At 38.5% G+C, this 25,531-nt stretch overlaps 1 protein-coding gene and 1 pseudogene across 12 annotated transcripts in view; both read left to right on the forward strand.

Annotated features, from left to right (window-relative positions):
* Positions 1–25,531, forward strand: part of TTBK2 (tau tubulin kinase 2) — a 142,496-nt gene that overhangs the window by 93,219 nt on the left and 23,746 nt on the right. For all 12 annotated transcript variants that reach the window (XM_070582931.1, XM_070582881.1, XM_070582936.1 and 9 more), the window contains 4 exons: positions 290–415; positions 11,913–12,070; positions 21,646–21,862; positions 24,891–25,102. In XM_070582931.1, the coding sequence (XP_070439032.1) occupies positions 290–415; positions 11,913–12,070; positions 21,646–21,862; positions 24,891–25,102 (713 nt within the window). The remainder of the gene's footprint in view (positions 1–289; positions 416–11,912; positions 12,071–21,645; positions 21,863–24,890; positions 25,103–25,531) is intronic.
* LOC103563528 (elongation factor 1-alpha 1 pseudogene) lies at positions 15,160–16,705 on the forward strand (annotated as a pseudogene).

Consider the following 25,531-nt stretch of genomic DNA (forward strand, 5'->3'; position numbering starts at 1 on the left):
ATGTTAATAAAGAAAAGGAGCCCAGATTTAAAAGTGACTCTTGTTTTGGGGGAACTTAAGTTCACTGGTGCAGAAGTCTGACTTATCCTTTTGGTTCTGCGTTACAGTTTTTTCCTCCCCTTTAAAACAGTGTGTCTTAAGCTATTAGTAAGAGTTCAGTTCTTGCTTCATACTTAATTGCTCAGTATCTCATTCCCTTGTACATACCCTTGAGATGTTAACTGAGAGGCTCTTAATGTGTAGCTGCCAAGAGAAATTGACTGGTTCCTTAATTCTCTTTACTTCCCAGGAGCAAGTGGGCTCCATTAAGGAGAGGTATGACCACAGGCTTATGTTGAAACATCTCCCTCCAGAATTCAGCATGTTTCTGGATCACATCTCTTCTTTGGATTATTTTACAAAACCAGACTACCAGGTAATTACCTTTGTGAGTTCTGTGGGTTAATTCTTCTCTCTCGTTTAGTCTGTTTTCACTCATTGAATCTTTGAGGGTATTGTGAATGAATATGGGAGGCCCTTAGAATAATGCTATTTTAATACATCCTGAGAAATACGGTGAAATTAATTGATGATGACAGTGTCTCTCTGTGTGTGTTTCCTCCCTTCTGGATGAACGTACTTCATTAGAATTTCAGGTTTGTTCATCACGTAACAGATTTTACTGTTCCTGCTGTGATTCATGGTGTATAGAACTGCTGATAGTTCCAATTATGTAAATCCTATAGCTAATTTGTTGACCAGAAGGAAAAGTCCAGCTAGGTAGTGTGTCTGTGGAGGGATTAAGGGCTGCATATCATATGTTAATATGCTATGGGACATCAGGCACTGAAGATTATTGGCTCCATTCTGTCTGTGGTCAGTGAATCATTTCCTTAGAGCATCAGTTAAGGAGGCCTTGTATCGGTTCACTAGGTTTACCACAAATTGCATCCCTAAGCCCAACCAGCTGTATTTCAGCAGATTCTGTTGCTCTCAGGGAGAACTTGGTCAGAGTTTAATGCAAAATAATCACTACCACTGAAAACATAAATGAAGCTGCACGTAGATTAATAATAATAATATGTTAGTGTATCATTTTTATCTACAAAGCACAACGCATAGACTTTACTGCCTATTAATGGAAGTTTTACGTTCTTAAGTGTTATCAGTGTTTCCCAGTCAAAAGACTAAGACTGTCTGTACAACAGGAACTTATTTGCATTTAATTACCATTTCTGTGTGAAATTGCAACTTTTATATACGATGTAAACAGGAAATAAAGCAGAGGGGCAACATAAAACTGTGGGTCCTTAGAGACCTGAAGTGGGCAAGCTGCTGCTTTTCTGTGTGGTTATTTGTGTTGAACTGTATAGAGTGTCTAACAAATGGAGAAAGCGCATTGTGTACAAGTCACTTTGAAACATGTTCTTATTTTTACATTTTATGTGTCTTTTCTGAAATGCAGAGAAGTTCACATTACTTGCAATAAAATAATAAAATTATACCTTTACGACTAGATTCAGGAGGAGCTAGAAAATGTCCCAACTTTTTCATCTTGGGTGCTAATAATTTGCTTACTGACAAAGTTTGCATGAGAAGATAAAAGTTTAGCACAGCAAAAAAATTTTGATCACATTCTCCACTTAGTTATGTCTCCAATCTAAAGAAGACTGTCATAGTCACTGTTAAAGTTTGAAACTTAGACCAATTTAAATTCACAAATTATTGTTCTCAAGTTTTTCGTTTGGACATTCTCTTAAGGGCTTTTCTGTGTTTCTGTTACCTAATAACAAAACAAAGTATAGTAATTTTCCTATTTTTGGAAGACAGAAAGCAGACATAACATTTTCTTGTTTAACAGATTCTGTAAATAATCTGGTTCTTTCTTGCTCTCTCATCTTTCGTAAGCAGTGAGTGGGAGCAGAGTGCAGGTGGACGGGAGAAGGATAATTGGGAAAAAGATGTTAGTGTAAGTGACTGGTGTGTTCTGATGTCTAGTATCAGCATGACGTCAGCTTCCAAAAAGGTCTGAGCTTTGCAGTTTCTGTGTCTTGCTTCCCTCACAGAGCCCTGCTGTGGTCTTCATTTTGAGAAAAATTACTGTACTTGGAATCTGAATGCTCTTGTGAACTAATACTGTCCCTATGGTTAATTTTACAGTTTGGAATTTGTTCCTGAATTTGATTTAATTACTGTTCTTTCAAAATTTTAAATTCCTTATTGGACAACCAGTGTAGTTAAAAACAACAATAGGCCTCCTCCAGCAACAAGCAAAAAACATACCAGTATTTAGCATTCCCTAGCTACATCTAGAGGTCAAATAACAATAAAGCTTCAACTTTGTATATTCTGAGCCAAGACCAAAGTGACTGTATTTTCTAATCAAAGTGTTAAATGATCCTGTTTTAACAAAGCAACTTTCACTTCAAATGTCTGTGTTTTGTAAATCTTTAAAAATCTGTTTCTTGCCACAGAACATTATTATCTTAACAAATTGCATATGGCCAACACCTCATCCAGGAGCCTGCTTCTGCCCACTCTGACAACAGGTGTAGATGTAGAGGGAAGAGCTGTTTTGCTCTTTACCAGGAATCTTTTATGCATGTTTCAACTGGAATAAAGGCTGACACGTGCTTTTGGGAAATGTTATGATGTTTTTGGGAAATTACAGTCAAGTTTATCAGTATTTCACATTTATGTATAAGTCTGTTCCCAGCTGGGTTTTAAATCCTGGAGGTACAACCATGTCTTATTTTTTTATCCCACACTATCCTGGTACTGTGCCTGGCACCTAAATTTTCAGCAAATGTTAGGAAAATTGAATTGAATTATCTAATATTCTCCTACTCAGGAAATGTAAGAAAAAATCAGCTCATATGTACATAAATACTATTTTCTATCAAACTAAAGGTGAAGGTATCAGGATTATGGCCAAGATTAAAGCAGCTATCTTATTATAAATATTGTTTTTATTATTAGATTCTGAAAGAGGATAGCAACTCTGAGATAAAAATGTGCTGGACCATGAATCTTCTCAGGTGATAAAATTGCATAGATCTACACACACACACACACACAAGTACATGTAAAACTGCTGAAATTTAATGAGCTCTGTGGATTGTACTAATGTGATTTTCCTGGTTTTGGTATTGTGCTCTAGTTATTTAAGATATTACCATTGGGGCAAATTGGATGAATGGGACCTCACTGTACTCTTTTTGCAATTTCCTATAAATCTTTAATTATTTCAAATTAAAAGTTAAAAAAAAAGTACTTGGCCAACATTTTCAGAAATGTAAATAGTGATAACAACATTCAATCCTGTTGGGGCCACCTTATAATTTAAATAAATCCTTTTAAAGCATTTTGAGAAGGGAAAATATTTCTGAGGGGTACCTAAGAAAATCTTACCAGCCTTGAATTCAGCCACAGGACTCCACCTATAGGTGACACTGTTACTAGTTAGTGGGAAACTAAGATAACAGCATCAAATTAGATAAAGAAGAGCCCTTGGTGCCTTTACACATTATTGTCACAAAAATGATACATAGCATTGTCACAGTAATACCTGGTATTATTATCCCTGTCTTACAGAGACGTAGTTTAGACATGTTACCTGGGAAAACTAGTGGTGCTAGAAGTGGTATCTGAACCCATTTCTGACTCCTTCGGAAAGGCCCAACCTCTCTCCAGTTTACCATCCTGCCTGCCTTGGAGAGGTGGCCACAAACACAGCAGGCACTGTAAGGTAAATCTGAACATGACTGGTTAATAAAAAGGCAGTGAAAGAACTAAAAAGGTATATGAAGAACTATCGGAAATTATTGTCAGTAATTAATAGGATCACATGATCCTGACATAAGAACAAATGTTCAGATTATGTTAAGCATTGTTTAGCAAGTTGAGAAGACTAATGAAACCCATAAATTTACACACAGTTGGTGAGCCTGAAACTAAAACATGTGTATCACTAGTTCATACACTGCCACAGCATACTGCTCACATCGGAGGATGTGATAGAGAGGGAATCCAGAGCCAGCCAAGCTTCATTAATCTTGTTAATATACTTTCCAGGTTTAGTAATGGGGCTGTTTAAATCAAGATTGCGTCAGAATGCAGCAAGCAGGCTTGCCTCTTGCATTGGGAGACTTAGAGCCATTTTAGGATCCCCTGACTCTGATAACATCCGGGTTAAATTTTTCAGAGGCCATGGATGAGCTGCTTGTGAAGCAAACAAGTAAGAGGTTGAGCTAGAAAATAACAAGGGGAAGCTCCCTTAAAACAGCAGGTCAGGGGAAGGTCTCTCCCTAAAGCTGCCATTTAAGCCAAGCCCTCAAAATGGGAGTGTACTGTCCACGTGAAGAGACAAATAAGAGGAAGAATGTTATAAGCAAAAGGAAGAACATGTTCACAGGCTCTGATGTGAGAAAGAAATGGAAAGAAGACAAGTGGCCCGAACATAGTAAATGAGAGGAGAGAGTGGTTTGAGATAGGATTGGAAAGAAAGGCAGAGACCAGATGATGCAGGGCCTGGTAGGCTTTGTTAAGGAGTTTGGATTTTATTCAAAGTACAACAGGAAGCCTTGGAAGTCTAATAAACAGGAGCAGGGCAATCCAATTTGTGTTTTAAGAGGATTACTTTTGCTGTTGTGTGCATCCAAATGAAGCAGAGGAAAATTAGAGACTACTTAGGAAGGTATTGAGATAGGCTAAGCTATGCCTTGGAAAGAAAGAAATATAAAAACATCAGTGTCTTAACACCACAAAGGTTTATTTTTTGATCATGTAACAGTATAGTTAAGTTGGGCGGCTCTCCTAGGCAACTTTCAAGTGGTGACTTGAAGAGCTGAACTCTACCCATATTTTGACATTGCTGTCATTAATACATGGCCTTTGCAGTCATCAGGAAGGGGAAGAGCAAGTGCGGATGATTGCTTAGGGATTTTATGACAAGGCTCGCAAATTATCTAAACACTTTGGCATATACCCCTGTGGCCAGAACTCTTTCACATTGGCCCAATTCTAACTGCAAGGGAGGCTGAAAGATAGAGACTTCCCTTGGGGGAAGGAGGCAGGAAACAAAGATCGTCTTGACTTGGATATAACCAGTGGAGATGGAGAGAAGTGGATGAAATCTTGCTCTACCCTCTTTTAATTATCTCCTTTCGTTCCCCGTTGTACTTATGTGATTTGGCTATGTTGGACCCCTCAGTGCAGTCAAATGGGACCACCAACCCTTCTCCCAGTGTGCCCTGCCTGGAATGCCTGTGTTTCATAACACTGCTTGTCTTGTGAAATTGAAGCCCAACTCACATGGCAGCTTCTCCACAGTCTCCTCTGATTCCTTCTAGTCAGTAGTGATTTTTTCTAAGCTCGTGTAGCAGTACTTTGTTTTTGTCTCTTTACTAGATAAATTTCTTTAGAGCCAGGCCCTTGCACATTTATCCCACTTTGCTCAAGAAATTAGCACAATGATAGACATTTAAGAAAAATTTGCCAAATTGAATTGTCTGCTTAATCTAATTATTACTTCTGTTGATTGCAAACTCTAAAGACAAGAATGTGTTTTGTTTGCCTCTGCATTCCTTACCCCCAGGACAGTAGACGTTCAGTGTATGTCTGAAGCAATGAATGGGTATTTGATATAACTATAGAACACGACAGAGTCACACAACGTCCATGTTTACTTGACTCACTTAAATTCAGCTGTACATGCAGAAGACGGAAAATTTTTAATGTGTCTGTGATTGTGCTGCCCTTTGAATCAGTTAGTCCCACCCTATGGTGAGGGTGATGGTGCAGTGCCCTTGTGAATCTGCTGTTCCCTCAGTCTTTCTCTCAGTCCAGTCAGCAGTCTAGTCATCCTGAATCAGGCTGCACTGAGTGTGATTCTCACGTCTAAAAGAAATCACCTTTTTGGTATAGTATAACCCCTACATGCAGCCAGCTTACTTCATTCACATTTGTTTGAGAAGTAGAAGTCTCTCCCATTGCTGGAGGAAAAACTAGCTATGTTGTACCTCGTGCAACTACTGTTCTATACTCTATGGTCATCTTAAGGGACTTTCAAGGATAATTTCAACCATATGCTGTTTTTGCCTTGTGTGCTAACTGGCCATACCTCTTCCATAGTGGAAATAGCACTGCACTTAAAAGACCTGTGTCCGTTGGTGCTTTGCTATGCACCATTTGTATGACCTTTCACAACCTGCTTTCCTGTCTGTGAAATGGTGAAAATACCTATGCCACAGTGGTGGTGTTAAGATTTTAATGAGAATTGTGAGACAGTTCTGTAAATTGTAAAGCATCATGTAAACCTAAGTGGTTGTTCATGTACCTCAGTGACACTGCATTTGCTTATCACTATCTCACTTCTCTTTCTTCATTCTTATATTCTACTCAACACTACTTCTTTGTTAATAGAACCTCTTTCTGTTTCCTTTATGCTGCTTTGTCCTGTTAAGGCAGAAAGGAAATGCTGCTTACCTTTCTCATTGACCTTGTTAGGAGGCATCAAGAAACTTAATACATTGCCGATTTACAGTGTGGGCTGACTGAGCACTGCTGGCTGAGCAGCCAGGCTGCCTCTCACTGCCTCTGGTCCCAGGGGCAGCTGACCAAGGAGCACTCCTGAGTTGCCCTGGTATCTTGATATCAATGGTGAAAACAGCCAAAACTCTGCAGCTTCTTCAACTTGTTCTCTTTATTTGATCTCTTTTTCTGGTTCTCTTCTCCAAAGGATGAATGTGATGCATTGTTGTTTCCCTCTACCAGTGCTGCTAAAACACCCCCAGAAAAGGAGAGAAACCTAGAACATGTGCATTTCTTTCCCTCTATTGCATCTACTTATCACTGGAATGAGGCAGTTTCTTTTGCAGTAAATAAATCTATCTTTGAATCAGCCAAGCCAGCATTGCCATTGTGCTCTGCTGGTTAAGTGCTTTATTGATCCATTAATTTACCATTTATTAACTGAGAATTGAGGAATCAGGATTCTCAGTGAGTTCTCAGTATCACATTCCAGATAATATTTGTTTTTGCAAAGACTGGACTTTGTCTACATTCTCTTTGAAAGGGCAGACTGGGATTGTATATAGAGGTAAATATGATAAGCTGTTGCTTGCATTTGTGCTAAGAGGAGGGGTGCTTCCCTAAGGCATTATGTCCATATCAGATGACCGACTGCTATAGAGAATAAGGGTATTGAGGTGGTAGGAGCTAGCACTGAGCATTTTTGTGGACTATATATGCTTAAATATACAATCAGTTTATTTTAGATAATGCATTTTTGTTGGTTAGATTTTTTCTCATTATTAAAAGAAGTACATAGTCTTAAAAGTTTAGAAATTATGGAAAAGTAGAAAATCCAAATTATTCAGAATCTTATTACCTAGACATAGCACCTTGATTACTTTTTTGTCTTGAATAATTTGCTTTAGAAAAATCATTTTATTGTATATCTCATTAGAATTAGGATTAATAAAATAAGTATTTTATTCATAAGTGCAAGGAGAAGGGAAATTCACACAAATAATCCACAACATTAGCCAAATAAAAAGTAATCTTGCATTGTTGCCTGTCCAGACTTTCCTCAGGTCCTCCCTCCTCTTTTCTTCCTCCTCTCCCCAAAGTCCCCTTCCACCAGCCTCCTCCACTGCCCTTCTTCCATCCAAGGAAGATTCACCTTCCTGATGATCGTATGCTTCTAGCGTTTCTCACACTATTTCACCAGGTTCTCCTGTTGCAGCAAAGGATGAGTATGTTTCTCAAGAGGTCTGGGAACAGTCTCAAAATGTTAGCCACAAGTCCAAAATTTCTTGGCATTCTCCTGATTTCTCTTAAAGGTTCATGTGAATTTTAGTTTCAAACATTTTTGTGTTCCTTGTATTATAAAATGTCACATTAAATGTCTTACCTCTGAGTAAAATTCTTCAGGAAGCTGTGCCTCAGTTATCAGGTGACTTTAAACTCTCTGGCATATGACTGCATCCCTGGGGGGATGCTACCCTAATTGAGAAACCTGGACTCTTTAAATTAGTTTATATTTTCCAAGAACACATTATTAAATAAAAGAAGTAAAGCAGCCAGATATATATACTAGATTTCCAGTGATTCTCAATGGAGACATGAGACATGCCTTCCTAGAGGGAAGTATCAGAATCATCTGGAAGGTTTTTTCAGATTTTGCTCTACCGCCTTTTCAGTTTGAGAATTACTACCACAGTGAGCTCCTCTTCGGATTAGAAAGTGTTTTATTCTTCAGTGTTATTTGGGGGGCCATACCCCATAAAAAAGGTTGAGAATCACAAGTTTTGTGTAAATATGATTTATATTATTATCATTATAGTATATCATTTATGTAATTTATTACATTACTATATATTATATAATATAGTATTATATATCATTTATATAATTTATATTGTTATTATTGTTATATTGTGATTAATTTATATTATTCTCAAATCTATTTGAATAAGTAACCGAAGTGTGGAGTTTTCTGGTTTTATTATTTATTTTAGCCAAAAGTGATATAATGAATTCAGTTACCAAAAAAAAAAAAAGTCCTTGACTTGTCCGGTTTTTACTGTCCCAGTCTGTTGAAGTTTAGGATTTAGAGCCACCCTGGTCCTGAAGTAGAAAATTATTTTGCTTCATCAGAAATGTTTGGTCTTTAAAGTATCTGCAGGGCTCTGCCTCGTCAGACCATTTGTTCCCACTAGGGGGCCTTTAGTGCCTCCATGCCTTTAGCTTTTGTTCTTTTCTTTGTTTTGTGCCCTCCATCCTTCTGCCTCCTGCTGCTGGTCTCTAGTATCAGCATCATAGTGATAAACTATTTCTTATTTGAGACCCAGGGGCATATGCTACATTTTCTAAGACATACAATACTGTGATAAATGTAAGACAATAGTCTTATGATAAAAGGACATCTGTCATAGAAACAGTCGAGATCATCCCTATTGCAGCCCACTACAGACAGAGCGTTTTGCCATAGCGGGCTCTGTGCTCACACAGTGGGGGCAGGTGCTGCCTCATGGACAGTCTCCACCTTTCAGCAAGCATGCATCTCACTCTGTGAGAACCTATGAGAAGCTCGATTTCCAGAGTCAGGACTTCAGTTCCCATATCCTGGGTCTCGATCCATCTTCCTTTCCTCGTTTGTGTTTTCTACAGCCTTCTACCTTTGACAATTTGGAGAAGTCTAAGCTGTAGCATAAGTGACTTGCGTCAACAAACATGACCAAAATAAAAATTCCCAGCTTTTATATCTATGCCTTTTCCATTTCCTTTTCTCCTTTTAGTTTCCTTTTGTACATTTATTATTTTTTCTTTGGGACTTAAATGAAAGGTAGGGTCATTTGAATCTTTCAGTAAATATTATTGCAAATAAACACTTATTCTTGAAATGTTTTTAGAGTAACTATTTAATAGTTCTGCATCCCTAATTCCAACAAGGTTTTTTTTCCCCCCACACCCACCAAGCAGTTCTCTCACACTAGTTAAGTGTCTTATAATTCAACTCAATTCTGACACTATCTACCTAGACATAGATAGCCTCAGATTCCACTGGTTAAGGACTCAGTCCCACAAGACTGCCCTCCACTTCAGATGTCAGTCGCAAGTCCTTGTTGTCGCCTGTACTTCTGATCGACTAGCTGTAACTCAGAAATTCCCACAACTCCCTTCTTGGGTTTGCTTACTTTGCTAGAGCGGTTCACAAGACTTAAGAAGCCATTTTTCCCATTGTATTACCAGTTTATTAGAAGGATATAACTCAGAAACAGCCAGATGGAAGTAATGTGTGGGGCAGGGTATGGGGAAAGGGGGCAGAGCTTCCATACCTCTCCGAGGGCATCACTCTCTCAGCACTTCCACATGTTCACCAACCCAGAAGCTCTCCCAAGTCATCATTTTGGGTATTTATGGAGGCTTCACTACATAGGTATGGTTGATTAAATCATTGACCGTGGTAATTGGTTCAGCGTTAGCCCCTCTCCCCTCTCCTGGACACCAGGGAGGTAGGACTGAAAGTTCCAACCCTCTAATCACATGGTTGGTTCCTCTGTTGACCAGCCTCCATCCTTAGATGCTTTCCAAAAGTCACCTCATTAACATAAAGCCAGTTATGATGGGAAGGGGCTTGTTATGCATAACAAGACACCCATTTCAACTTTATAGTTCTGAAGTGATTTCAGGAACTGAGGATTATAGCAAAAGATGCTCCCATTGCTCTTATTTCTCAGGAAATTCCAAGAGTTTTGGATCCTATGAGCCAGGAAACAAAGAAAATATATTTGAATATATTCTCAGATATATATGAGAAATATATTTGGATCATCTGAATGACTAAATATATTATTTGTTATAAATCACAGTACCGCACTCTTATATAGAAGGCACTGTGTTAGGTACAGTGATGAGCAAGATCAGACATATACCGGCCTCTTGGAGCTTACAGTCTGGGTGAAAGAGAGAGAAATCAATTAAATAATGGGAAATAACTATGAATTTATAATTGATGGCATTTGACCATCTCCTCATTGAGATGGTTTCTTCACTTGGCGTCTAGAACACCACCCTCTTGGTTTTCCTACCTTTCTTGCCATTCCTTGGTTTCATTTGTGATTCTTTCTCTTCTTTCCATCTAAATGTTGGCGTGCCCTAGACCTTAAGCCCTTGGACCCCTTTGCTACATACTCTCCTTAGATAATATCGTCCAGTCCTATGGCTTTAAATAATCCCTGTTAATATCTATGCTGATGACTCTCAATTTTGTATCTGTATTCCCTGTTCCCCCTTTGAACTCCCTAAAACTTTCAATATCCCAATCCCCAAACTCACTGCTTTCCATCTTAGTAAGTGGCACTGCCATTTACCCAGTGACTCAGGACAGAAATCTCAATAATTCTGTATTTTTTCTTTACTCTCATGGCTTTCATCTAATCCATCAGCAAGTTCTGTTGGCTCCACACGTTATGTCCAAATCCTACCACTGCTTATCACCTCCACTGTTAGCATGCTGGTTCAACCAACAGTAGCCTTCTAATTGGTCATCTGTTCCTGGCACCCTCATCCCCATCGCTGTTTATGGCATCTACTCTCCACTTCATGGCTAGAGTAATCTTTTTAAAGCCTAAAACAGACCTTCGCAGAATTCTCCAATGGGATAGGAAATGTACGAAACAAATCTCTAATGATAGGGTACTAAGAGAGTAAGAAAAATGGTGAGGAGAGAATGAAGCCATAATCGTAAAGCTGAAAATGGTGCATACTGTCAGAAACAGTAAAGGAAGGTGTTTGCAAGGAAGGTAAAGGAAGGTCTTTCTTGAGATCACGTCAGACTTCTGGAATTTAAAGACAAAAAAAAGAAATTATAATATAAATCAAATAATGGGGCAGGTTTCTTTTTGATAACTTGTGTGTGTACACACACATACACGTAATTTAAGAACTTTTCAAATCCACAAAAAAACTGGAAGAAAGTACAATGAACTTCTATATACCCCTTCCTTAGATATACTAATTGTTAACATTGTTCACTTATTTAAGTTGAACTATATAAAAATGCCACTTTTTGACCAAAAAAAATCACATAGATGGTTGAAATGGAATATACAGATACACATGCAACACATTTCATTTTGCCAAACCATCTGAAGGTAGGTTTTAGATATAATGCTTCATTGTGTATCTTTCAAGAACAAAGACATTCTCCTACATAAGTACAAACCAGTACCTCAACTGAAAAAATCAATATTAATTCAATATCATCACCCACATATAGTCCTTATTCAGATTCCACTGTTGTACCATCAAGTTTTTTAAAAAATCGTACTGCAAAACTAAATTATGAGTCTGAGGTGCTTTCTCTTAGAGAATAAAGTGACTGTGTTCACTGTTGGCTTACTCTAGTTTTTTTCTTTGTGGTTTAGCTTCTTACATCCGTGTTTGACAACAGCATCAAGACCTTTGGAGTAATTGAGAGTGACCCTTTTGACTGGGAGAAGACTGGAGCTGATGGCTCCCTGACCACCACCACTACTTCTGCCACGCCTCAGCTGCACACCCGCTTGACCCCCGCGGCAATTGGGTATGTCCGAAACAGACCATTCAGAAGCGTCTTAGCAGAAGTGTCTTTTATTTCATCCAGATTCCCTCATATGACCAAACGCTAGGAAACAGGGGAAAGGCTATGGATTTTCTTGGTATAAAATTGCTCTTACATATGCTTCTGTTTGGATTAACTTTTCTTAGCAAGTACTCATAGATCATTCTGTGAAATGGGAGCTTAGAGCTTGTGTGACTTGTTGGTGTCAGATTTATAGTAGGTTTTCCTCAAAATGAGAAGGGGCATTTGTTGCATTTGCTTCTAAAGAATATATGGGACGCTGGAAAGAATACGCCACAATTATATCCAACTATACTTTGCTTCAGTTTAGTGGGAACAAAACATGTAGCTTGTTCCTGTTAAGAAAGTGATTTAATTTTCAGAGTGAATTAGCAACAGGTTATGGTGTATTTCCATCTCCTTGGTTTTTTGTTTTTAATATTTTCTCCTCTATATATATTAACTACAATGGCTTTGTTTGCTATTTTTTATTTTGGACAGTGTTGTCTTTTTTTTTTTTTTTGACCTATTTTTTACCTGCTCTGGTTGCTTTGAACTGTTTAGTTAAGAAATAAAAAAAGAAATAGGGAAAAAGACTCATACCATGTGAGCTAATTGGGACATTTTATCACTGATTCATTGCTTTGATTTTATATTGAACGATGGGATGACTAGAACTTACTGAATCAGAAGAGCTGACATGGCCTCATATAACTGGAGATGAGCTCCCTGATTAGCTAGTCTGAGAGCTCTTAAAATGGAGGACCCTGACCAACTATGTCAGAACTACCGCAGTTTGTTTAAAATATCCATCCGCAGGACTCACCCCACACCTACTGAAGTGGAATGTCTAGGGGTGCAGCATGGAAGTCCACCCCCATTTTACAAGTGAGGAAATAATCCTAACATCAAGTGAATCATCCAACTTTAGAAAATGTTAGTGACAGAGCTGGAGCCTGTCTAGAAATTTTGATTCTTGTGTTAATGCTTTTGCCCTCCTCCTCCTTATTGTTGTTAGAAGTAGATATGTCTCAAACTTAGAAAACTCCAAACTTGAAAGGATTTCAGGATAGCTGAAGTCAATGAAGACAGTTTAAGTTCCCATTTCCCAATGTTTCCTCCTAAAATAAGACAGAATAACAAGAAAGGAAAAATAAAACTACACAAAAACCATGTCCTTAGCATAATTTGAAGACAAAGGGTGCCTAAACTTCAAAAGTAAGTAAAAAGAGAAAAAAACAAAACAAAATACGAAGTCTTTGTGCATTATCTCTTAGGCTCCTGCCTCACCCAATCCTGCCACAAGGCTTTATAAATGTAGGTCAATAAAAGACTGTGGGGAAGAGGAGAATTAGCTGTGGGACTTACTGTTGCTCTAAAACCAACATCAGAGAAACTAAACCCTTCCTAAGAATGAAAGAACTAAAAAAATATCCAGGTAGATGAGATCATGAACTACAGGGAGGTGAAAATATGCATGATTCAAAACATACAACTTCTGGAGAAGAAAAAAAGAAGGGAGAAATGCCCTTTGTCAGTTGAGTGGTGAAGGAAAAAACGTGTCTCTCTGGGTCTGTTTGAGAAAGAAACTGCATAGCAATTTGAACGGAGAAAGATGATACAAAGAATTGTTACCTATAACACAAAATTGGAGTAAGGTGGGATTGACTAGTAAGAAGTAGAAAGAACTATAAAGTTACAGGAATAGAAAATAAAGAGGGCAGCTCCTACTCCTAAAGCTGAGATTAAACATCCAAGGAATAGCTTCCTTAGCCCCCACCCCAGGGCTGAGGTCCTGACCTTCTTGGAGAGGGTATGTCCATCACTCACTGGATGGCAGGGAAGTCACTCTTCCTTGTACAGAGGCTACACTGGTAGAATTTGCTGAAAATCTGCGCTCTGGAACTTGATGGGAATCTGCCCTCTGGGGTGCCAGAGAAAGCTGTTTACTGGTGGTGTCTCACCAGAGACACTGTGCTACAGAACTCCTAGGTCGTAGGGATTGCTCAGGGAAGCTGTTGGTTGCTGCTGTCTCCATGCTGCGATGCTGCAGGAGCCTTGTGCTGGGGAAAGCTGCACATGCTGGAGAAGCTTGCCAAGCTGCATGCTGGGACCCGAGGCAATGTCTCTCCAGTGCCCTCTGCTGACAGCTCCAGTGCCAACTGGCAAAGGAAAAATATTTAGAGGGCTCAGATCCAGTTTCACAGAATAGACAAAAAGGATGAATGTGAAGCTGAAAGGCAATAAATCAATAATTGCAGAGGGGCAAAAGGAGAAATAAAACTTAGCTACAAGAAAAGAGAACTGTAAAATCAGAGAACACAAGTATCTCTCCTGACCACAAAAACAAATAAAAATCCCCCAAAGTGTTTGGACTTTGCTATGCTGACAGGAGAGGGCACCAATTAAATTGTAAATCTTGTAAAACACTCCAATGCCACAAAAATGAACAATAAAAAGATTTTAAAGGTCCATAAAGTGTTATTGCAAAAAGTCAGAAAAGAGAAGTCTAATACATATTAACTAAGGAAATTTCCTCTCAGAAAAAGAACAATGGAGAAGAAGAAAACTGTAAGTCAGAACTCCCAAGTGGACTTAAATATAGTCATACATTGGAAGATATGGATAATTTCTGAATCAGAAATTTAAAAGCTAAGAACAGAAATAGTCCCCGAAAGAGGCAGGGAGAGGGAGAGGAAAAGGAAAAGAAAAAGAGAGGAAGAAATGAAATGAGAGTTGATTAAATTCAGGAAAGAAATGGAAGAAAAAGATATCTCAGAATTGAATAAATTGCAAAATACACAAAAGAGAATAGACTCAAATGAAAATTTAATAAAGGGCATTGAATAAAATTAGGAACAAAAAAAGTCCGAAGAGAATGAAAATAAATCATTTCAAAGGGCCAGAGAGAAAGTAGTGCAAATGAAAGGCAGAGAAGGAATAGCATTCATATTGTTAGAGTCCCTAAAGAAGAAAAACAAAACAATACCAGTTAAAACTGAGAAACTCAATAGGAAAAGGTTAAATAAGAAACTGGGGCTTTTTTGCATGGATTTGCCGCCAGAACACAGGTGTCGGGAAAACCACCACTAAGTCTAAGCCAAAATGGGGAAGGAAAAGACTCATATCAACATGGGCATCATTGGACACGTCAATTCAGGCAAGTCCACCACAACTGGCCACTTGATCTACAAGTGCGGTAGGATCGACAAAAGAGCCATCGAGAAATTTGAAAAGGAGGCTGCTGAGATGGGAAAGGGCTCCTTCAAGTATGCCTGGGTCTTAGAGAAACTGAAAGCTGAATGTGAGCATGGTATCATCATTGATATCTCCCTGTGGAAATTCGAGACAAGTATTATGTGACCATCATTGACGCCCTCAGACACAGAGACTTCATCAAAAACTTGATTACAGGCATGTCTCAGGCTGACTGTGCTGTCCTAATTGTTGCTGCTAGTGTTGGTAAATTTGAAGCAGGTATCTCCAAGAACGGGCAGATCCATGAGCATGCCCTTCTGGCTTACACACTGGGTGTGAAACAACTAATTGCTGGTGTTAACAGAATGGATTCCACTGAGCCACCCTACAGCCAGAAGAGATATGAGGAAATCGTTAAGGAAGTCAACACCTACATTAAGAAAATTGGCTACAACCCTGACACAGTTGCATTTGTGCCAATTTCTGGTTGGAATGGTGACCACATGCTGGAGCCAAATGCTGATATGTCTTGGTTCAAGGGATGGATAGTCACCCGTAAAGATGGCAATGCCAGTGGAACCACGCTGCTTGAAGCTCTGGATTGCATCCTGCCACCAACTCGTCCAAATGATAAGCCCTTGTGTCTGCCTCTCCAGGACGTCTACAAAGTTGGTGGTATCAGTACTGTCCCTGTGGGCCAAGTGGAGACTGGTGTTTTGAAATCTGGCATAGTGGTCACCTTTGCTCCAGTCAGTGTTACAACTAAAGTCAAGTCTGTTGAAATGCACCATGAAGCTTTGAGTTAAGCTCTTCCTGGGGACAGCGTGGGCTTCAATGTCAAGAACGTGTCCGTCAAAGATGTTTGCCGTCGCAGTGTGGCTGATGACAGCAAAAATGATCTGCCAATTGAAGCAGCTGGATTCACAGCTCAGGTGATTATCCTGAACCATCCAGGCCAAATCAGTGCTGGATATGCACCTGTGCTGGATTGTCACAAGGCTCTACTGCTTGCAAGTTTGCTGAGCTGAAGGAGAAGATTGATCATCGTTCTGGAAAGAAGCTGGAAGATGGCCCCAAATTCTTGAAATCTGGTGATGCTGCCATCGTTGATATGGTTCCTGGCAAGCCCATGTGTGTTGAGAGCTTCTCTGACTATCCTCCTCTGGGCCATTTTGCTGTTCATGACATGAGACAGACACTTGCTGTGGATGCTATCAAAGCAGTGGACAAGAAGGCAGCTGGAGTTGGCAGGGTCACCAAGTCTGCCCAGAAGGCTCAGAAGGCTAAATGAATAGCATCCCCAATACCTGCCACCCCAGTCTTAATCAGCAGTGGAACAGTCTCAGAAATATTTGTCTCAATTGGCCATTTAAGTTTAATAGTAAAAGACTGGTTAATGATAACGATGCATCGTAAAACCTTCAGAAGGAAAGGAGAATGTTTTATGGGCCACTTGGTTTTTTGTGTGGCAGTTTTAAGTTATTAGTTTTTAAAATCAGTACTTTTTAATGGAAACAACTTGACCAAAAATCTGTCACAGAATTTTGAGACTCATTAAAACAAACTTTAATGAGAAAAAAAAAAAAGCAACTTGGGACTAAGAGCATTTAAAAAAATTTATATCCAGGGGCTGGCCCCGTGGCATGGTAGTTGAGTTAGGTGTGCTCCACACTTTGGTGGCCCAAGTTCCCGGGTTCAGGTCCTGGGCAAGGACCTACACCACTCGTCAGCCATGCTGTGGTAGGCAATCCACAGAGAAAATGGAGGAAGATTAGCAGAGATGTTAGCTCAAGGCTAATCTTCCTCAGCAAAAACAAAAAGGTCTGTATCTGAAGGTGACCATTAGAGCAAAAAGGCAACCTTCTAAAATACGAAAAAAAAAAAAAATTTTGTGTCCGAAGCTGACCATTAGAACAAAAAGGCAAACCTAAAATGACAAAAAAAAAAAGTTGATAAAGTGCAAAGACTACCCATCTTATAGAGAAAGAAATATGGCAAGTATAACAAAATACACCTAGTTATAAAGTACTGTGACAGAGTTGAGACCAAATGTGTTAGTTATAGCAATAAATATGCATGGGCTTAACTCATCTATTAAAAGGAAAATATTTAGGGGCTGGCTTGGTGGCATCGTGGTTAAGTTTGCGCACTCTGCTTTAGCAGCCCAGCGTTTGCAGTTTTGGATCCCGGGTGCAGACCTTGCACCACTCATCAAGCCACACTGTGGTGGCATCCCATATAAAATAGATGAAGATTGACACAGATGTTTGCTCAGCGACAATCTTCCTCAAGCAAAAAGAACATCGTTGGCAACAGATGTTAGCTCAGGGCCAATCTTCCTCACAAGAAAAGAAAAAGAAAAAGATTTACAGTATATATACGTATGTATATACAAGAGACACACCTAAAAAAAAGTATTTCAGAAGTGGATGGACAAAGATACACCAGAAAAATAGAAACAGTAAGAAGAGACTAATCATCCTAATATCAGACAATGAGGAATTCACGCTAAAAAAGCATTAAAAGTTACAAGATGGGGAGCTGGCCTCGTGGCACAACAGTTAAGTTCTCACGTGTTCTGCTTCAGCAGCCCGGGGTTTGCCGGTTTGGATCCTGGGTGCAGACATGGCACCACTGGGCAAGCCATGCTGTGGTAGGCGTCCCACATATAAAGTAGAGGAAGATGGGCACGGATGTGAGCTCAGGGCCAGTCTTCCTCAGCAAAAAGAGGAGGATTGGTGGCAGATGTTAGCTCAGGGCTAATCTTCCTCAAAAAAAAAATTTACAAGATGGAAGGGTACTTTTTTATACTGAGTGCCACAATTCGTAAGTGGGGCATAGGATTTATGAATATTTAGTCACCAGAATCACAACAATCACACTTTAAGGAAGCAACAACTATAGGAGATTCAAGGAGGCATAGATAGAAACACTAGTAATTAGAGATTTTAACATACACCTCAGTTCAAGACAGATCAAGTGAACAAAGAATAAGAAACAGAAGACAACATGATCAATAAGGTAGATCTTACGTATTTTTCAAACTCTTCACCCTGATAGTAGAGATTGTACCTCCTACTCAAGTGCCCCTGGAACATTCACAAAAACTGATCGGCTGTTAGGTCACCAAGCAAACATATAAGTGCACTCCTGCACCACGTAACGTTTCAGTCAGTGAAGGACCACATATACGACGGTGGTCCCAAAGGTTAGTACCACACAGCCTAGTTGTGTAGTAGGCTGTACCATCCAGGCTTGTGTAAGTATACCCTGTGTCGTTCACACAATGACGGAATTGCCAAACGACACATTTCTCGGAACGTATCCCCCTTGTTAAGCAATGTGTGACAGTAGTTCTGTAAAGCAGAAATATTACACTATCTGATCACACTGCAGTAGAACTAGAAATTACTAAAAAAACCCCAAAAATATCGAAGGCCCTTTCACTTGGAAACTTAAAAACCTCCTATTAGACTGTTGAGTGAAAAGGAAAATGCAAACTGAAGTTATAGGAAAAATAATGATAGTTAACACACGACACATCAGGATCTGTGGAATACGTTTAAAGCCAAGATCAGAGGAAAATTGATGGCATTAAACAAGGAGGTACATCATGTCAATATGTCTTATTACTGATGATGTTAATGTTGGTAATCTGGGGAAGGTGGCGTTAGCTAGGTTTCTCCACTGTAGAGTTACCATTTTTCCCTTCGTAGGTAATAATTATCTTGTAGGAAGCTACTTTGAGACTATTGAAATAAACTTGTTTTTCATCATATTTTTGCCCACAAATTTTAGCATCCATCAGTGAATCTTACCTCCAAAGTATTAGGCCCACAAACCTACATTTACTGTCTGGCCCTTTAAGAAAAAGTTACTGACCTTTGAATTATCTGTGTTTGCAAATGAGACAGTCGAATATTTGGAAAGCCCTCGAGAGTCAGTGTTAAAGAGAAAAAATGATAATGTATGTCCTACAGCTCTGACTTTCTCATGGAGGGAGAAGGCTGGTTAGGAGAAGGTAAGAGGATGGTAGATCAGGAGTCAGCACACCTAATCTGTCAAAGACCAGACAAATGTTTGTGGCCTGTGCTGCCTCCGTCACCACTGCTGCTGCCATTGTAGTGCTAAAGCAGCCATGACGATATGTAAATGAATGAGCATGGCTGTGTGCCCTAACGCTTTATTTACAAAAGGAGGTGAGCAGGTCAGATTTGGCTCAGAGGCTCTAGTGTGCTGACCCCTGCCTTAGATTATGGGGAAGGGAATATGAAAAGGATGTCCATTCTTAGTACTTTTCTTGACATCTCTCCAGTTCTTTCGTACATCTCCTTATTTCTTTCCCTGATCTGCTGCTGTAATTTACAGCTTGCCTGTACACACGAACCGTTTGCTAATAGTTTCTCACATATACTTTCTCACTCATTCTTATTCCTGATGATAATATAATTTTCCTAGGAAGGAATTCTTTCTTTCCATATCTCAAGGCTCCAGATTTGGATCAGATTTATAAGAGGAGGAAGAAAATAATAATTATGTAGGGAGTAAAAATGGGGAATAAAGGCAGAGAGGAGCCTGAGTCATGTGGAAGAGAGCCTGTGTAGAGAAGATGGAAGGGTTCCTTGAAGTGTGTGGTATTATACTGAAGCGTAAGGGGCAAGAGGGAAACTAGGATAGAGTGAAAATGGAGGCACTTTCACAGATGGAGGTGTGATTTGTTTCCTGAGGAGTGGAAGAAGGAAATGCCAAGGAATTGGGGTAGTTGGAAAGAATTAGAAAAGCAGCTAGACATAGAGAAAAAAGGATTTAGAAGGACACTGAGTGATTAAAATGGGGGGAAGAATGTAGGGCTAGTAGACTGAGTTTCCTGAATTCAAATATTCATCCTTTTGCCATTCCCTTTCCTCTGGAATCGAGGAATTTCTTGCAATAAACATTTGAATTACCATGTAGCATATATGTTAGTGTCCGTTGCAATTCCTTGCATCACTAAATAGATTATATTGAACTTGTATCTGAAAAATATTTTAGTAGCCAATTTATTTCTGAACTTTAATTACTTTTATAATAAATCCTTGCATTTGGACTATTTTAGGCCAAACTACCTGTTCAATATGTTTCCAGTATCAAAACTACAGGGACTACTTTACAAGGCTGTAAGGTTTTTTCCAGGGAGCCATTATCAGTGCTTTTCCAGACTATATACTTTTAACCTGTTGATAAAGAGGTTCATCTTTCAGCGGTGACCCCTGTTGGGAGAGGTTGTAGTGAAGGTCATCAGATCAGGTGGAACAAGTCCCTGAAAAATGACTGATCTTTGTTCTCACAGCATGGCATAGTTATGACAACTGGGCCAGGGTGTAACTTATCCTTAGAGTGGTTCACTGAGAAGATGCCTATTTTACCACTTGTAGTAATTGCATCTGTCAATATCATCTACTGAAGACTGTTCTTACAACTTTTAGGTACTCAGATCACGTCTAAGAAAAGGTTTCATTGTGTGCTAAATATTGTGTTCAGTCAGCAATATTAAAAAAAAACAAACTAGTGTAAAGAGTAGAGCTATAAAAAGAAAAAAAAGAAAAGAGCTATAGAACATTAGAGATGGTAGGAGTCTCCTCACTCAGTGAGTGATAACTGAGAACTGGAAAAGCCCCTCATGGACCAGAAGTCTAAAGGAGAGATGACCAACCATGTAACTAGTTCATGAAATTACTTTAAAAGAAATATATAGATGACTGCCAATTAGTATTTCATTCCTGGTCAGTTTATGCAGAACTGTATGAACTGTGTAATTCCAGAATTTCTAGTTTTGCCTGGAGGGCAAGAATTTCCTTTCTCTTCTTTATGTCCCCAGGGCCTTGCATGTAGTAGGTACTTAGTAAAAAGTCTTTAAATGAAAAAGCAAATGCACATTTCACACTGTTAAAAAAATATAACTGATTGATCTGATACCTGCTTGTATCATTATGACACTTAACATTTTCCTGTTTATAGTTTTTGTTATTCTTTAAGAAAAATGGGTAAAGAATAGAAAATATTAAAATTGACAAAGACTTCTTGGAAAATAGACCAAATGTTTCTGACTTTTAAGGTGATTGTTAAATCAGTGAGTTATTGTATTAGGATTTGTATTTTTAAGTCAGCCTTAAAATTCTATTGATCAAAATGTAGAAGTTTTATTTTGTAGAATTGGCATGGCTTAAGTTTCTGAGGTTTTTGGTTTGGTATTGTTTTACTCTCTTAATTATGTGTGGACTTCATCATTTAAATCCAGAAACAAAATGTAGGATAATCTCATAGTAATTTTTGATTCTGGTGTTTTTAAGTTCTACATTTTTTTTACCCCTCATTTTTAGAATTGCCAATGCCACTCCCATCCCAGGAGACTTGCTTCGAGAAAATACAGATGAAGTGTTTCCAGATGAACAGCTTAGTGATGGAGAGAATGGCATCCCTGTGGGTGTGTCACCAGATAAATTACCTGGATCTCTGGGACACCCTCGTCCCCAGGAGAAGGATGTCTGGGAAGAGATGGATGCCAACAGGAACAAGATAAAGCTTGGGATCTGTAAGGTGTGTATTTCTTGCATAGGAAATGATATCTTTCTGTGTGCTTATTATTTTTCTCCTATTGCTGTAGCAAAGTATCACGATTCTCAGTTTTGAATGAGAAGTAGACAGAATATTGTATTGCTAGTTATTCATATATTTGTAATAGCAGTATTTGGTTAATTTTGCCCATAACACTCAGGTGTGGACATCAAACATTAATCTTCATCTTGTATTTTGTGGAAAAGATGAAGGTGTTTTTAAAAAATAACTACATACTGAGACTATAAAAGAAGAGATATCTTTAAGACTCTGGGCCCCTTATTTAGTATAGACCAATGAAGCTACAAGTACCTGTTCTGAAAACTGTCTCAAATGGAGGTGGAGACATGAGGGTTGGAAGTGGAAAGCATCAAACTGATCATGAGAGTGGATCTTGAATAAATGACATGATTTTTTCATTAGGACTGTAAGTAGGTTCATTTGTAAGTATGGAGAGAGATACAGATTTCTGAATTAAATGGTTAATTTTTAGTAATCTTGGGGCAGATTATCCCCAAATTTCTCTTTGATCTTACTATTCCTTGTCATTTCTATTTTCATAGAAGATAAGAAGATAAATGGGATGGAGGGGCAGTGAATTACAAATCAGTTATCTTTTGGTGCTTCCTATGTTTTTATAAAGATTTAATTGGGAACGAGGTTAAATTTATATTTATAGGTGTAAATTTAAATTTATAGGTGTAAAATGAGATGTTGGGGCTCATACCTCTTAATGTAATTGGTAGAAGTTTGGCTAGTCATCCTTTATGAACGGGAACCATATCTTGAAAAGAATCTCCTATTACTTCTGAGGAGCTTGGCCTATCTTTGGACTATATATACTATACTGTTAAACTATGTAATTTAAAAAATTAACATACGTACTTCAGTCATGGGAGTCATTTGCAAAAGCATTCTCATGGATATGGTAGGCTGCAGTGTGGTCTGGCTGTTGAGTGAGTCCTATCTGGACTCATACTAATCAGGAATGAGTAGTGGAAAGGAGTTAGGAAGTCAGTGTCAGGTTTTTGTAATGTCACCTGTGGCTGTCTTTACGGTACCAGGAACAAACTGTTCTTATAAGTAAAAAGTCTCTAGTGACATTCTCAGTTGCCAGCCCATATGTCTGTGTATGTGAGAGAGTGAAATGGCACTTGACATAGATCTTCATTACTTTAGTTTTCTCTCTTTCACCCATTATCACTATTAATCTCTGTTTAGTTCTCTTCTATTTTTTAATTCCTTCATTTTAAAAACAATTACTCAAATTAGATTATTAGTTATTGTTCTTTTATGCAAATAATATTTATATGTATTTTTCAAAGATGTTTACCATCTTCTTGCATTTTTTGAAGTCCTGGACTCATCTTTCTTCCTGAAATATTTATTTCCTTTAGAAGTTGCTTTAGTTAAGGTCTTTTGGTAGAGGACTCTTTCAATTTTAACTTAGCTGTAAATGTATTTATTTCAGCCTCAATCTTTAAAGATAGTTTATGCTGGATTCAGAGTTTTCGATTGACAGTTATTTTTCTTCTTGTTTCAGTTATTGGTGTTCAGAAGTCTGTTGTTATTCTAATTGTTCTTTTTTTCTTGGTAAATGATGGTTCTCCCCATTCTGTCTCCCTAACTACTTTTTAGCTTCCTTCCTTGTCCTTGGCGTTCTGTGCTTCAACTGTGATATGTCTAGGCATATATTTCTTTTTGTTTATCCTGCTTGGGATATCTTATGTTTCCTGAATCTTTGATTCGTAGTTTTATATCAATTCTGGGAGATATACAGCCCTTCTCTACCTAAATATTGCCACCTCTTCATTCTTTCCGTTCTCTCTTTCTAGGACTCCAATTAAACCTATATTATGCCTTTTTTGTTCTGTCACATCTCTTAATATCTTTTTCCATATTTTTCTTCTCATCTTTCTATGCTTCATTCTAGTTAATTTCTTTTGCTGTGTCTTCTAGTTCACTAATTAATAACTTTGGCCTTTTATGGCTAATTTGCTGTTTAACTTGTTAGTTGAATATTTAATATCAAATTCATCAGTTAATTCCAAAGAATCCTTTGTTGATCTTTGTGATAATGACCTTTATTTAACTATTTTTGCATAGCTGTTATATAGTCTGTATCTGAACAAGTTTGATATCTGAAGTCTTTGGTAGTGTTTTTTTTAATTATTATTATCATTTCTGCTGACTCTTAGTCATGGTGGTATGCCTTCTCATGTGTGTGACTCTCTTTAGTGTTTTACTCATTAATTAATAATTGGTGGGAGTGCTGTAGACTGAGTTGGGGATTGGGGAAGCCTTCTTTCAGAGAAGACTGTCTTCTGCTTCTGCTTGGAATCCGAGTGCAGCCACAATTTGAGACAGTTGGGAATCCTTGAAGATCTCTAATCAAAATAGACATCCCACACTTCCCTCTCTCACCCTAGTCCTGGGGTAAGACAATTTCTCTGATAACTGTGCTGCTGTAGGCATCTGTCCTTAGGCAGCCCCAGCCCTCTGGGCTGCCTCATGCTCAGCCTCCTTCTGCTTTACCCAGCTCCATATTGTTCTAGCTCCAGGTTCTCTTGTTTTTGTTTGTTTTTTAGAGAGGGAATGAGACTGGGTCTTCAGGCTTGGCAACCTCTCTTACCAGAGTCTTGTGAGACCACTTAAGTCTCAGAGAAAATGTCCTTTCTAGGTTTTAGTTTTAGTTTAGTGGAATGGGGTCCTGCAAGCATCTAGTTAGACATAATATGAAAAGCCACGGTTGTTAAACATTTTTAGACTGTTTATCTTTGTACCAAAAATATAAAAAACAAATAATACTGAAATTGAGAATAAGTTAAGAAAACTCATCTAATAGAGAGTTAATAGACAAGGATGTAATGAAGTAAACTAGCCCAAATATCCTAATCTTCTGAAAACACATCCCAGTCAGTTGCTTATATTATTTTGAAAGACTTCAGTGATTCCTACCACATGTAGTAACTGGAATGTTTTTCATGGTTTTCTGTTATAATTTGTCTAGGCTGCTACTGAAGAGGAGAACAGCCATGGTCAACCAAATGGCATTCTGAATGCTCCAAGCATTGGTTCACCAATTCGTGTTCGCTCAGAGATTACTCAGCCAGACAGAGATGTGCCATTGGTGCGAAAGTTACGTTCCATCCACAGCTTTGAGCTGGAAAAACGTCTGACACTGGAGCCAAAGCCAGATACTGACAAGTTTCTTGAGATCTGGTATAAAATAGTTTTTCTTTTTTTAAAGCTGCTAAGATACTATTATTGTTGTTATTTATATCTATTACATAAAGTCTTTCAAATAAGAAATACTTGCATTTTTGTAGCACTGTTTTGATTAAGCTCTCATCTTTATCCGTGTTTTTAATTATCATCCTGATTCTTAATGTGAATTGTCTTCTGATACTGTTACAAGTTCTGTAGTATAGCCTTTGGCTTTGGGACCTGAGCAGTGGAAGCTGGTAGCTTCATAATACCAGGTACAAGTTAAATGAACATTTTGAAGTGATTTTCTCTTTTATTGGAATAGAGGAGAGACAGTGTAGAATTGGATAGGGCATGGTAAAGATGGCGTTAGGCAAAAATAAGGGGAGTACAGGAACGAGGGAAAAAAGTAATTTATACAGAAGGGACAGGCAGTTCGATTAA

This window comes from Equus przewalskii, chromosome 1, assembly GCF_037783145.1.
Source record: "Equus przewalskii isolate Varuska chromosome 1, EquPr2, whole genome shotgun sequence".
Lineage (NCBI taxonomy): Eukaryota > Metazoa > Chordata > Mammalia > Perissodactyla > Equidae > Equus > Equus przewalskii.